The sequence below is a fragment of the Carassius carassius genome, chromosome 5 (assembly GCF_963082965.1).
Source record: "Carassius carassius chromosome 5, fCarCar2.1, whole genome shotgun sequence".
NCBI classification, from domain to species: Eukaryota; Metazoa; Chordata; class Actinopteri; order Cypriniformes; family Cyprinidae; genus Carassius; species Carassius carassius.
In genome coordinates this window covers 995,029-1,009,595 of record NC_081759.1, presented here as the reverse complement: position 1 = coordinate 1,009,595, position 14,567 = coordinate 995,029, and the positions used below count along the sequence as shown (strand labels likewise).

The 14,567-nt window shown below is 34.5% G+C and overlaps 2 protein-coding genes across 4 annotated transcripts; both read right to left on the bottom strand.

The window, feature by feature from the left end:
• Positions 1 to 581: 581 nt before the first annotated feature.
• ddrgk1 (DDRGK domain containing 1) lies at positions 582 to 6,809 on the bottom strand. 3 transcript variants are annotated; one of them, XM_059549354.1, is made up of 10 exons: positions 6,628 to 6,806; positions 5,041 to 5,187; positions 4,210 to 4,346; positions 4,010 to 4,111; positions 2,848 to 2,970; positions 2,739 to 2,777; positions 1,942 to 1,998; positions 1,816 to 1,864; positions 727 to 886; positions 582 to 693 (listed from the first exon to the last, which is right to left on the bottom strand). In XM_059549354.1, coding segments are annotated over exons 1-10 (903 nt in total). In that variant the 5' UTR covers positions 6,716 to 6,806; the 3' UTR covers positions 582 to 692. The 3 variants fall into 3 exon arrangements, with proteins under 3 accessions (XP_059405337.1, XP_059405339.1, XP_059405336.1); XM_059549356.1 differs by having other exon boundaries at positions 673 to 886; positions 5,041 to 5,184; positions 6,628 to 6,809; XM_059549353.1 differs by having other exon boundaries at positions 673 to 886; positions 6,628 to 6,807.
• Positions 6,810 to 7,252: 443 nt separating this feature from the next.
• On the bottom strand, positions 7,253 to 13,225 carry haus4 (HAUS augmin-like complex, subunit 4). Its single transcript, XM_059549016.1, has 11 exons — positions 13,138 to 13,225; positions 13,011 to 13,040; positions 12,792 to 12,867; positions 12,519 to 12,658; positions 11,557 to 11,685; positions 11,124 to 11,264; positions 10,350 to 10,446; positions 10,123 to 10,268; positions 8,744 to 8,874; positions 8,598 to 8,666; positions 7,253 to 7,697 (listed from the first exon to the last, which is right to left on the bottom strand). The coding sequence occupies exons 3-11, from the start codon at positions 12,865 to 12,867 to the stop codon at positions 7,523 to 7,525; spliced, it is 1,104 nt and encodes a 367-aa protein (XP_059404999.1). The 5' UTR covers positions 13,011 to 13,040; positions 13,138 to 13,225; the 3' UTR covers positions 7,253 to 7,522.
• Positions 13,226 to 14,567: the final 1,342 nt, after the last annotated feature.

Below are 14,567 nucleotides of genomic sequence, written 5' to 3'. Positions count from 1 at the left end.
TTCAAGATTCAAAGTCCAGCTTTAACTGTACTTAATGAAAGCTGCTGATATTGAAGTGTTTTTACAATGGGTGTTGCTGTGTTAACGACTAAAATTCCATAATAAATATTTAATCACAAACAAAATTAAATGAATTAAGATTTAATTGTGACTGCTATATTTTGTGGTTTACATGCTTTCCCTTATTTCTCCCGTTGTGGTCTCAGTTTATTATTTTTTTTCACTTATGTCTTTTATGATAGTGAATATTATTCAAAATTGAGTATAAATGTAAGAATGGGGAAATAAGCCTTTGTTTTAATTTCGCAGTTCAGAAATACCTAAAATCAACATTATGTTTGAAAGTCTGTACATTTTTGTAAACAGTTTGTAAACAGCTTTTATTTCATATTTTTACACGCTTTCTGATTATCTTCTCAGGAGAACACTGGGTAGAACTAAAATAAAGACAACCAGTAATTTAAGGAAAGCATGTATAATGAGAAAAGACACAATAAAAGCTCTGTTTGAGCTGCTGAAACAATAAAATTAGACTTTTTCAGTTGTTTGTGAATCATTTAATAGATCGACAAACAGCATTTCTATGTACTGAAATATTGCAGACTTAGAAAAATACATCCATCCCTACTGGATGATGCTTACAGGGTGACATAAGGGACATTAGGCATTAGATCTCATGCATGCCACTTTATTTAAGTCCTTGCAATGGAAACAGCATTCTGTGTTCATGCATTGGTCTGGAGCTCAGGCGTGAGGTTTATGAGGGTGTTGCTGGCTTGAACGAGTTCAGAGATGGAGACTCTTCCTCTCTGTTTGATGAAGCGAGCCACAGCGTCCAGCTCCTCCGGCGTGATGAAAATAAACTTCCCTCGGTCGTCCACCACTCCTGCACAAACACATGGGCTTATACTGGAGCGCTCACTTTAACACGGTACACTCCAGATACTTTATGATCTCATAACACACATCAAAGTGTGTGAAACACACCAGCAATTAGACTAATTCAGACAGAATGTGAACAGCCCTAATTCTGCCTCAAATGTGCCAGGGGCATTATAATAAAAATATAAAACTCACACCAAAAGCATATAAAAAAAAATTACATTAACTGAAAATAAATAAATAAATACTTTATTTACTTTTTGATTAACTAAAATAGAATAGATACAATTAAATTAAAAATAAGAGTTTATTAAAACTACTTAGACATATAATAAATAAATAAATATAAACAAAATTGAAAACAGAAAATATAAAACTAAAAACTGAATCAAAGTATCAATAAAACTATAACAACATCTTAATGATATTAAAATAACACTGAGACTGACTGAAATCAATATAGAAATAATGAATTCCTCTTCAAACACTGATGTATGTGATTATTGAAATAATTAAGCAGTAGATAAAATACTTGTACATTTAAATGTTAAATTATTTTTAATTTTGATATTTTGAGAAAGTTTAACATTTCAATTTTTTAAACTAATTTATTTTTATGTGAATCCACTGCATTTGCAACCTAGTTTATTACTAAAACATGTGATTTCTTCTTCTTCATCAAATTAAACTCAAAAATAAGATTTAAAATAGTTCAATACTTTAGTGAACTAATTAAAAAATATTATTTTGTCAAACTAAATAAATAAAAATAACAATTATATAAAATTTTTCAAAATGATATTTGATTAAAATTCAGGAGAGAGATTTTTACAGATGTCCTTTAATGTATCTCCTTCGTTTCCTAGTTTCATTTAAAGCAAGTAAGAGAGTTTCTTCACATCAGAACAGAATTATATAGAGTCACACACGCACCTGTCAGGGAGCCGTCTGCTATCAGGTCCTGCAGTCTGGCAATAGCATCCTGACAAACAGAAACACCTTCAACAATCATCTAAAAGCACCGTGTTCAGAGGTCAGAGGTCAGCTATGAACACTGACCTGTGTGCGCATGCTAAAGCGGGACGCCAAATCCTCCAACAAAACCACTTTAGATGTCTGAACAGACAGAGAAACAGAGTCAGATCCACGAGTCATCTTACAAAAGCAAAATGTGAATAAATAAAATGCACTTCAACTATATACAGTTCTATACATTATCAAGCACTTTCTGGGTAAATCATGCATAATTTCTGTTTATTTTACTATTCTGAAACATATTTGAATGCTAGTTGTACAACTATATAATGTTTTATCATTCTAGTTTAAGTCCTGAAGCGTTTTGACTGATTCGTGAATTTTATCACATGCATTCAGTTCCAAATAAAAAGCAACTAAAAAAAAAAAATGTATCTTCCATTAATAAAGACTTTCATTTACTGTATTATCAAGAAAGGTATATATAAAGAGTATATATATATATATAATATAAACCACTACATCTACTCGGGTTATAAAAAGTACACTTCTATAAAGTATTTAAAGAGCACTATTTTTGCGCACTAAATGATTCTTCTTAAGATCATCTAAGTGTGCTATTTTGGAGATACTGTGAATATGAACAAAAATTAACTTTTTTTTTTTTTTTTTTTTTTACATACTATATCTGTATTAAAAATGCATCTAGACACCACAAAAAAAGTGCATTTTTATTTATGTGTCCCAAAAATACAAAAAAAAATCATTTTTAGTAGATTAAGTACAAAATGAGTTGTACTTAAATACTTTTTTTAACCCGGGACTGTGGTTTCCTCTCACAGATCTCATTGCAGCAGCTGTAATCTGAACGCAGGTGTTACCTGGACATACTGGATGAACTCCTGCAGCAGGCTGCGAGACTGAAACACACAAACAGGAGATGAGTAGTGATGCAGAGGAAGTGAAGCGGACGCAGGAAGAGAGACGTACCTCCTGTTCGCTGAGCTCCTCTGCTTCTCCCTGATCCTCGATCACGAAGGACTCCTTCAGCCGCAGGTACTCCTCCTCCTCCTTCCGCTCCTGCTCCTCCCGGGACCGCTGCAGCTCCTCCTCCTGGGAAAGAGAGGAACACACGGCTTTAGGGGACCTTCACACTTATCTAAATGTGTTTTTAATGGCACTGGAGTTAAACACATAAAGCAGCGCTGACACATGGTCAGAACTAGTCATCGAGCAACATGGGTTTTTATTTTAGAGAGCAGTTTGAGCAGTGGCTGATATAAAGCCCACAGAGGTCTATATAGAATCACACTATATCATTTAAAAACAGTTATTATAAAGCAGAGAGTTCAGGTCCTTGATTCTGATTGGCTGAGCCACGTTCAAAGCTGTTGTGAATTACTCTACAAACACACACCTTTGTTTACGTTTGTGTGTTGCTCGGCAACCACATTTTGTAGCAACCACAACTGATTCAGAGGAACTACATTGTTTGGTGGAAGAATACTGTTGTTATTAATATCATTATACTTTATTTGCTCTGTTTTATGTTGTGAAGCCTTAGTACGTATATGGAATAACAGTTTTATAAAAGCAATAACCCAGTGAAGCCGTGGTTTACAGTGAATTTATAAAAGCTCGTACCTAACAACGCCCCTCAGCTGTTATAAATTCACTGTAAACCATGGCTTCTTGGGGATTATTGCTTTAATAACCCACGCATAACTATTTCTGCACTGGAATTGAATCTTTATTTTTGTATTTGTATGTTTATTAATATTTACTAAAACAATAAGAATGAATTACAGATTTATACTTTGAATAGCAACTTATTAATGCTGAATTCATATTGCAGTAGTGTTTACAAATCAAGAATAATAATAAATATATATCTGAAAGAAGACATGAGATGAAAGCAAAACTGAGCAGTGCATGAAGACTCTGTGAGGTGCTTAATACTTGATGTGTATGAAAAATTATTATTTTAATTATTAGAAGAACTGTTAAACAAAGCCAGTAAATGATTGCAGATGAAGAATGGAAGCTTCTGTGCATCTGCGCTCAGGTGCTGTCAAAATAAAAGTCCTATTTGCAATACTTATAGGCAGAAAAACTTTGGCCAATAATATCAGCCTTGGCGATATATACTGACCCGTTTTTGCTCTTGCAGTTTCTCCTTCTCTTCTTCTTTCTGTCTCTCTTGATCTCTGAGCTCCTGCATCTTCCTCCTCTCCTCTCGCTCCTCCAGCTCAGCCTAAAACACACAATAATGACACACACACACACACACACACATTAATGACCAGTCTCCTGATGCGGGTGAAAGGTGAGGTGTAGCAGCATCATTGTAACCTCTCTTTGAGCTTTCCGTGCTTGTTTCTCTTCCAGCTTCTTCTGTTTCTTCGCTCCGACTTTAGCAGCGGTTTGAGGACGTTCCTCAGATGGCGGTCCATCTTCCTGATCCTCATCCGCTTCCACAGGACTATCCTCTGAGGAGATTAGAGTTTAGGGACAAATGTAGAAGTCTTCTATGAAATACTAGGGCTGTACCCAAAATCGACCCTTTAATCACCGACAATATAAGACAATTGCTTTATTTTACAAGTTTTCTGGAATGTTGTATAAATATGCAATTGAGGCCTTATCTAATTAAATATGCACTCATTTGCATACATTTCCTGAACAGAAATCTGAAGATTTGTGCAAGTGAGGTTCTTGTTTAATTTTACTGACATATTAAAGGTAATGTTTTTTTTTATCCCTCCATAAATCAGAAAATACTGAAAAAAAATAATAATAGAAATTAAAAAAAACCTTTTCACCATGTTTTTAGAAATCAAATGTTGTACAAAATAAGTGTGAATAATATATGTACAGACCTTCAGAATATAGAGAGGAATAAAATGTCAGAGAAAAAAACATTACAAACGATGTAAATTGGAATTGAAATCTAGATACACAAAAAGATAAAGTGCAATAAAAGAAACACTTAAATGTGCATTTTTCTTTACACTGGTCTGAAAAAAGACATGATAAAGAAGCAAAATTGGTCAAAACTGAGCAGTGCATGAAAAAAAAACCCTGGTTTTGCCTGCAGTGTCTAGCTTCAATGAATGAACCTAAAATGACCTTTACAATAAATGTAGCACCGTCTTCTGCATGTGCTCTCTGTTACATGTTTACCGTTGTCTGCCGGCTGCTGTGCGCGCTGGACGTTCACTCTGCTGTGCAGGTTTCTGCGGCGCCGAGGCATTCCTGCTGGACGCTCCGGTGCCGGCTGAGGACGGGCCGCGGCTCGAAGCACATTCTGACCATCTTCACCATCAGCTGCTGGAATACAGACAAGCTCAAGAGCTGGGATCATTCAACATTTAAAAGACAGACAGCTAGATATATGTGACCCAGGACATCAAAACCAGTCATGAGGGTCAAGTTTTTGAAATCAAGATCCATACATCATCTGAAGCTGAATAAATGATCTCTCCACTGATGTGTGGTTTGTTCGGAGGACAATATTTGTCTGAGATACAACTATTTGAAAATCTGGAATCTGAGGGAGCACAAAAAATCTAAATATTGAGAAAATCATCTTTAAAGTTGTTCAGATGAAGTTCTTAGCAATGCATATTACTAAACAAAAATTAAGTTTAGATATATTTACGGTAGGAAATGTACTAAATATCTTCATGGAACATGATCTTTACTTAATATCCTAATGATTTTTGGGATAAAAGAGAAATGTATAATTGTGACTCATACAATGTATTGTTGTCTATTTCTACAAATATACGTCTGTGACACTGATGACTGCTTCTGTGCTGCAGGGACACTGATGTCTGTGTAGAACCCCACTTCAAACTCATTTAAACTGGTATGATATATGCCATATACCTTTTAAAAATATAATTTGGAAAAAAACATTCTACACAATATCTTACTATACTGATAACTGTGTTCTTTCTTTCTTTCTTATATTTTTTTGGTTAGTTATTTGTATCTTTTATCTAAGTTGTATTATTTAATTATGATTCTATTATCCATATATTTTCATCTAACTGCTTATGCATTTATTTGAATAAAATTTGTATTTATTTCTTTTACTATAATCTTTTTTTTTTTTTTTTTACTGTTAACTTTTTAAGACATCCCAGTTTGAAAATATCTGTTCTACCAGGTGTACAGAACATTGGGAAAGAAAACAAGATTTTACAAAATATGTTTTAGGGAGTGGAAGTTAACTAAAAGTAAAACTATGCTGGAATTATATTTCTATTAGATTTAATTACAACAATACTCCAAGAATGGGTCAACTAGCGCTGTCAAACGATTAATCGCATCCATTGTTTACATAATATATCTGTGTGTACTGTGTATATTTATTACTTATATATTAAAACAAACGTATGCATGTGTACATTTAAGAAAACTGTTATATTTATATATTAAATATATTTATATATAATAATTTAAATATATTCACACGAAAATATTTTCAACTGTATGTGTGTGTGTGTAATTATATAGATAATAAATACACAAAGTACGCATATATTATGTAAAAAAGACTTTTATTTTGGAAGCGGCTAATCTTTTGACAGCACTGCTGTAAACTTAAACGTATAGTTTCCGCTACATTTTAGGAAAGGGAAGATTAATTCTTAAAATGCAGTGACTGCAGAACATCAAACCCTTCACTAAGAGTCTTTATACAGTAAAACCAGCTTTGATCAACACGAAATCATGCTGGTTTTATGTCCATATTTCACTCACCTTCTTCAGTCCTTCCACGAACCTTCACAGCAAACACGATCAGAACGAGCAGAATAACCACAGCCACTATATACACAACCACATCCATTTCAATCGCTGAAAATATAATAAATACAACTCTGCTGGCAACTCCACACCGCTGCGTGCAGCCTCAGCGGAAATTGACGTTGCTTTTGCGAGAGCGTCACTTCCGTCTTACAGCACGTTCCCTAAAGGGGCGGAGCAACTTAAAAATATAATATAAACAATTATGTACTTTTATTGACTATACGATATATTAACAATATAATACTGTAATATTAATACATTAATTCTCCAAACTTAAACATTATTTAAATTTCAGAATTGTACATATTTAACTATACCTAATAATTTATATAGAATAATGTAATGAATGTTTTAACGTGATATATCGTTTAAATTGACGTAAGGTAAATCTTAAAACACTTTACAAAAAAAATTTAGTTTCAAAAGTTTGTAAATCCAAACCAGCCAAAAAGGTAAATAATAATAATAAAATAAAATAATGATAAAAACAATACACATCTCCTTAAATTCTTAAAAAAATGCATTGATGTCCAAATTCTAGAAAACTCTGATATTACAAAAGAACCACGTTTACACGTTTATGTCTAAAATGTAATTTATTAACTCAGAATACAAACTACTCATGTATTTATTCAATGTAGAAGCCATATATCAGTAAAATAATGATAATAAAATCAAGAAAACAAATCAAATTTGTCTTATTTATGAATACAGTCGATTCTGACTCCATGTGGACTTGTTGATTTAGACGTGTTTTTTTTTTGTAAACTAACATTAAATGAACCAGAACAAATGAATTGAAAAGCAGGACAGAACTGAGGAGAGATCGGATTAGCTTCAGCGTTGCTCATGTGGAGAATTCCTTCAGCGCCCAGGATTTGGTGGCAATTTCCTGCCGGAGTCTGGAATATTCCTCTGCGAGAGCCTCAAAGTCCTGGCCATAGATCTGGAAGGAGGTCAGCTTGGACTCCAGCGTCTGTTTGTCCAGCTCTGAGGACTTCAGCTCCGCTCTCAGCTTCTCCCTGAAGACAGTCACAGACGCACAGAGAGGATGACTCTGGTGTGCTCAAACACTGCATGTAGATCTGACTCAAGACCGAACACACTAAATGTGTCCCTGCAGCACCAAAGCAGTCTGAAGTCTCTGGGGTATATTTGTAGCGATAGACAACAATACATTGTATGGGTCAAAATTATCAATTTTTCTTTTATGTCAAAAATCATTAGGATATTAAGACTTAAATTAAAGTGTAGGATTTCTATAATGCCTTTGTAACAGACAAATTTTATATGAATACTATTTTATAGACTATTAGTTTTTATTAATATTTTGAATGATCTTTTATTTTTTATGTTTTCAATTTTTTTTTTTTTTTTTTTTTTTTTTACATTTTAGTAGTTTTGTTATGTGCTTTTGTCAATTTTATCAGTATTTTTTAATTCTACTAATATGGCTTTTTATTTTAAGTTCAGTTGTAGTTTCTATGCACTTTCAGTTAATAACTAAACTAATTTCAGTGCTATTTTTGTATTAATAAGATAATATTATGGTAATGACAATTTTGATAATATCTGTTTTTATCCAGAAATTTTGTTATGCGTTTTGGTCATTTCTTTAGTTTTACATGGGTCTATATAGTTTTTATTTATTTTTATTTCAGCTTCAGTCATGTTTTTTTTCTTCTTCATTCCAGAGGGAAAATACACACAATAACCAAGACATGCATCACTTTGTCAATAAAACATTCATGTTAATATGGTATTACCAGGCATGTGTGCCATCAGTCTCATGTGTGTGTATATATAGATATATATATAACGTATATTTATTTATTGATTGATTTTTTTTGATTGAACAGAAATCTTTTGAATAGTTTTCATTAACAGAGCTGCACAGATGAATGCTGGCTGGAGTCACTCACGTGATCTTCTTGTGAGCCGTGATCTTGTCTCTTGTGTACGTGTCCAGCTGAACCTCCAGCATCTCGGCTCTGCAGGAACAAACTCATCCTTAGGAATATCCAGATGCCCTCAAGATCACATTCAGGAGCACAAGCACTGATCGTACCTGATCTTCTGCAAACCGATCTCACATTTGGCCTGGAAGTACTCAATCTTCTTCCTGTCTAGCTCTTTCTGAGCCTTGAGCCGGAGATCCAGGACGAGACGCTGAAGGATGTTCATGCACTTCAGCAGCTCCTGACAGACAAACACATCATCATCATCATCATCAGACGCTTCTCGTGTTTAATCATCATCATCCACCTTCAGTAAGTCCAGCAATACTGATACTATTACAGTTCTGGTTTATATTCTAAATCTGATTTGATATTTTCTGTTTTTTCTGTCAATTCAGTTAAAGTTTTTGTAATTTCGTGGTGTTTTTTAGTTAGTTGTTAGTTGCCTTGGCTGAAATAAAGTAGATTTTGTAACATTTCATTTTGATGTAACGATGGTTTTGGTTTGAGTGTACTGTAATAACCCTAGACAAAACCATCAAAACATCATCCGTTACATACTAATCTAATTTGTTAAGTAAAATCAACTTTAACAACTAACTATTCTTTTGGTTTTCAATCTTATTTAAGAGTTGTAAAAGTGTGATAGTGTATGATGAGATAACAGTTGTATCATCGGAAAATTATTAATTTGATGCATGCTTTGTATTAGAGCTGCACGATTATGACAAGAAACATAATTGTTGATTTTTCCCCGTAAATTGTGATTATCACAATTGGCACTGGATTGTGTCTCCTTTCTGAAAGTGTTTGAAGCAACTGCGTGATATTTTAATGTGAAAATAAAGTGAAAGTGACGTGACATTCGGCCAAGTATGGTGACCCATACTCAGAATTTGTGTTCTGCATTTAACCCATCCGAAATGCACACACACAGAGCAGTGAACACACACACACACACACTGTGAGCACACACCCGGAGCAGTGGGCAGCCATTTATGCTGCGGCACCCAGGGAGCAGTTGGGGGTTCGATGCCTTGCTCAAGGGCACCTAAGTCGTGGTATTGAAGGTGGAGAGAGAACTGTACATGCACTCCCCCCACCCACAATTCCTGCCGGCCCGGGACTCAAACTCACAACCTTTCGATTGGGAGTCCGACTCTCTAACCATTAGGCCACGACTTCCCAAACAAACTGAAAATCTTGTTTTACTTTTCTATAGAACTGAGCCTACACATTGGTTTGGTTTCTTCTTTAAATAATAATAATAAAAGTCAAAACATGCATGGTATTATAATGTATTATTAAGATAAAAATTAAAATGGAAAACCTCTTAAGAACCCGTATAAATAAAACACATCTTAAGGACTAATCTTTTCTTTGGTAATTGCATCCTTCTGTATTCTTCAGACACAGTCTTCATCACTAACAGATCTGAATGAGTTTGTCGGGTCACTTGCAGATGTGAGTGTGGTGTCTCTGGACTCACAGACAGGTAAGCGTGTGTTTGTCTCTGCAGTAGTGCCTCGTTCTCTCGATTCTTCTCTGTAAGGCTCTTGGCTCTCTTTTGTTCAGCGTCCAGCAGTTCAGGAAGTTTGGAAAGCTTCACACTCCTGAGACCCTCGCTTTCATTCTCTGAGAGAACAGATCAGATCAGAACTCTGCAAACCTTTCATCATTAAACACAGCATGGCTCAGCAGCGGCGCTCGCTTTACCCCACTCCGGCTGATAGTATGTCAGGACACTGACGGCCTTCTTCTTCAGATGCTGCAGGAGTTCTGATGACAACCTCTGCTTCATCTCTAGCAGCTCCTGGAGGACAGACATGAAAGATCCGCTTTAAACATCATTGACTGCATCAGCAGACCATTGCAGCAATACAAGCTGCACTGACAAGAGCTGAACTCATCATTACCACCAAATATTACTTATATGCTATTAGTTTTAATAGTAGTATTTAAATAACGTGTGCTTTTGTTTGCTATTATTGTTATTAGTACTTGTTTTGCTCAGTAGGTTTAATTCGATTTTTTTTAAATGTATTATAGTTTTATTTATTTTCGGTTAGTACTAATAAGCTTATTTCAGCATTGATTTAGTTTTTATTAATATTCTATATCAGTCGAATCAGCAGTGTGTTTAATATATGCTTAATTCCATCTTTAATCTCTGAAAAATGAATTTGCTCTTTAGAAATGTTTTTATTTTTTAATTGTGCTTGGGGAATCATATCGCATTCTTTCAGTTTCACACTGTCCTACATCAGGGTTATTATTGTTTACTAAAATAATACATTCTGATAACTGAAAGAAAGCTGAATAGATAACTAAATTGAGATAAACAAAAAACTATTTTTTTTTTCTTGATGACATTAAGGATGAAGTAGTTCAGCGTTAATTAACGCAATTTTTCCACAACATTAAGGCATCATACTATTTTTACTGGTCTCTAGGTAATTACTTAATAAAAAGTGATTTAATGAGCAGCACCTGTTCAGGAGGCATTAGTCTCAGGACTCTTTCAGCAGTCAGTCCCAGAATGCCGCTGTGATCTTCACTGCTATCAGAGCTGATGTCCATCTGTTTCACACACTGAGCCACCGTCAAACACTGCTCCAGTGTGCTGCAGAACTGAAAACAGTGTCACACATGCTGCTGAATGTCTGCTGGAGTATTCACACCATTCACAAATACAACAAATAAAAACTCATTTACTGCTGGATTGTGTGATCTGTTCACTGTTACGTGAGAACAAATCAGTCTGTCACCTTACAACAGGCCTCCCTCACAGTCATAAGATCCTAACGTCCTCTCAGTAACTTCTTTAGTCTGTTGTGCTGCTATAATAACTCATGTTCCTGCGTGACGTCTGCTCTGCACTCAATCAAACACACAGCAGCAGTTGCTGAGGTACTTGTCTCACCTTGTCCTCCACTGTCAGAGCACTGGAGGCTTTACTGAAGCGGTTCTCCTGGACCATTTCTCTCAGAACCCGATGAAGGCTCTCCACACGCAGCCAACACAACCTCTGAGCGTGCAGCTCGCGCTCGGCCTGCAGAACACACACCTGAGCTATTAGAACCACTCTGATCACTGACATGAAATTACATATAGATATAAGATGAGAAATTACATTAAATGACAATTAGAAATGATGCCTTCACAACTAACCGAATAAGTTTAAGTTGAAGCGCTATAATTACTAGCTCGAAATAAATAAGGACTGAAACTGAACTAGTAAAAATAAACTAGGAAAATGAATTTAAATAATTTGATCTACATGTAAAAATTTTATTAAAATAATTTAAAAAGACAAAAGCACACAGCAAAATTTTTTAAAAATACACTAAAATAAAAACGACACTTTTAAAATTATAAATAAATATCAAAAATACATTTATAAAAAAAAAGCTCATTTAAAATATGAATCTTCACTATAATAGTATACAAATACTACTAAAATAATTCCTTCTTCCATATAATAATCTTCATACTTTTTAACACTTACTGTGAAAAATAAATAAATTAAATGTGACAAAATGTGTTAAACAGAGATTACGAAGACTTTGAAGAGCAGCTTAAACCACTGTCAAAATAAATAATATTTCATAAATACATAAAGAAGGTTGTGGATATTTTATGAATGAAAGGCTATGATATATTATATGCTGTTTTTACGAGCGCATAATAACTGAAGAGGCTAAATAGTGAAGAGGCTAAATAGTGATCATGAAACCTTAAACTTTCGTTTCACTGTATTTAAGGTAAATACGGTATTTGATCAGCTCATGCTTTCAGCTGGAGTCGAACCCCTGACCCTGGTGTTGCGAGCACACACTCTAGGGTTAGTGGTTGTGAAGTGTGCACGAGTGTGTGGTCTCGGACCTTCTCTCGGTCCCTCCTGAGGTGCTGTGTGAGTCCGGTTCTGTCCACGTGCTGACACAGAGTGGCCAGTAACCTGCAGAACCCTGGGTTCTGGATCAGATCCTCCTCTGAGATCCGACACAGAGGGAAAGCTGCTAACACTGAAGACACAAGGAGAGAGGGATGCACTCATATTAATCACACATTCATCATTGTGCTGAGGAGACAATAATAATACATCTGTTTTCCTAAAAGTACGAAGTTTGAAACGTAGAAGAGCAAATCAGTTCAAACCTTGTTGATGTAAATTGTCTCCTTTACCGAGAGACGAGACAAACACTGGATCTGTTCTCTGAGACATCACTGACATCTGACAAAGGCATAAAAACATTGGCATAAAAAAACTATTAACACGGCATTAAAATATGTTAAATGGGATTGCTATTTGATTTCATTTTACTAGAGGAAAAATATTCTATATTATTCACAAGGTCGAACAACTCAGTAACTTACCCGGATGTTTTACACTTAGTGACCGCTCGGCTAAGGTTAGAGAGTAATGATTAAATATAATTACTTGTCATTAATGTGAAGATATTCATTATAATATAAAAAAACTCAAGTTCGGTCGCGCTTTTACTTTGTTGACATCCTCTCTTCGTTTTTACTTTCCCGCCAGGACAGCTGATGATCACTGCGCATGCGCGACTGTCAGCTGAGCTGACTGGTTCACTGCCTGTAATGACGTCGTTTGAACTCTCAGGTTAAACCAATGAGGTTCAGCCCTTGATAAAACTATAAAATAAAAGTCTCTTGTTATAATGGTTATAAATCATGAGGCTCAGACTGAAATACTCACAGACCAATGAAGCCAGTTTGTGTTTTGTCATTTTCAAAGTAATGTGCTATATATATCTGACCAGTTGCGTCAAAAAATATATTATAGAACATTTCAATGCGTTAACAGTAAATAAAACCTACTTATAATTTATGCTTAAAAAAAAAAAGCAGATTCAGACTTGTTGCCTAGTGTCCATTTGAGCTGGAAGCTGAATTATATGTATAGGTACTTTTTTAGAGTTTAAAAAGCGTAGGCAAGTTTTTCCAATGTTGGTTTATAAACTTATTCTTAAAAAAAACACCTAAATTGTCCTGTTGTACTGGATAAAAATTTCTGTCCCACTTTACCAGTTGTAGTGTCCTGAATTTACCTGAAAAAGCCTGAAGAATAAAAATGGGTGCTTAACATTTTTTAATTGTTTAAAAAACAATCCATATTTCACATAAAAAAGATAAAAAGATTTGTTAAAGCATAAATATTTTTGACAGATTTATTTGTATTTAATACACAGTTCACTAAAAAAAAGTGTCCCACTTTTGCTGACTTATCACAATATGTAATTTAACCTTGAACAAAAGAAAAACAGGAATATTAAGATTTAATTAAAAATAAAAAGATCTTAATTATTGATATGTAAAGGTATATGTTTTCAATGGTGACTGGAAATAAAGGAAATTGATGGTTACAAATAATAAAAGGGAGGGCTAGATCTCTATTTATCATCATATACATTTGGTATTCTCAATGTGTGAGGAGAAAAGAGGAGGAAAAAGCAAGAAATCAACAAAATATTGTTGGCTAAAGTATTCAAATGATATTGTGATAATTATAGAAATATTGAGTGATGGCATTTTTTGTTTCTCCCATACTGTTTTTATGTACACCATACAACATTAAAATACAACAATGTGAGAATTACAAGTACAGCTGTTACTCCAAACTCACATTATAGCATTGAGTGTTTGAAATAATCTCCTTCTGTGAACTGATACAGCTTTTTATCACAGAAGAGAGGTAGAAATTATATATATATATATTTTACAGTATTTTATACAGAGATAAAGGTGATTAGCACTGCATTAAAACCATTTATATATACACGTTGTATACAAATATGCTGTTGCAATGGTGAGCTAATTCTCTTCATGTTGCAGTCACTCAATTTTACGATCCAGTATGAAAGGAGAAAGAGATGTGGAGTCACACACATGTGTGATGCTGTGTGTCTC

Bases quoted from the DNA above. Each gene is read 5' to 3' on its own strand.
- haus4 (XM_059549016.1), bottom strand. From the start codon at position 12,867: ATGTCAGTGATGTCTCAGAGAACAGATCCAGTGTTTGTCTCGTCTCTC. The intron at 12,659-12,791 runs GTTTGAACTGAT...TTGTGTCTTCAG, and splicing joins AGACAATTTACATCAACAAG to TGTTAGCAGCTTTCCCTCTG. The intron at 8,875-10,122 runs GTGAGTCCAGAG...TTTGTCTGTCAG, and splicing joins AAACACACGCTTACCTGTCT to GAGCTGCTGAAGTGCATGAA.
- ddrgk1 (XM_059549353.1), bottom strand. From the start codon at position 6,715: ATGGATGTGGTTGTGTATATAGTGGCTGTGGTTATTCTGCTCGTTCTG. The intron at 5,188-6,627 runs GTGAGTGAAATA...TCTGTATTCCAG, and splicing joins TCGTGGAAGGACTGAAGAAG to CAGCTGATGGTGAAGATGGT. The intron at 1,865-1,941 runs GTCAGTGTTCAT...TCTGTTTGTCAG, and splicing joins GCTTTAGCATGCGCACACAG to GATGCTATTGCCAGACTGCA.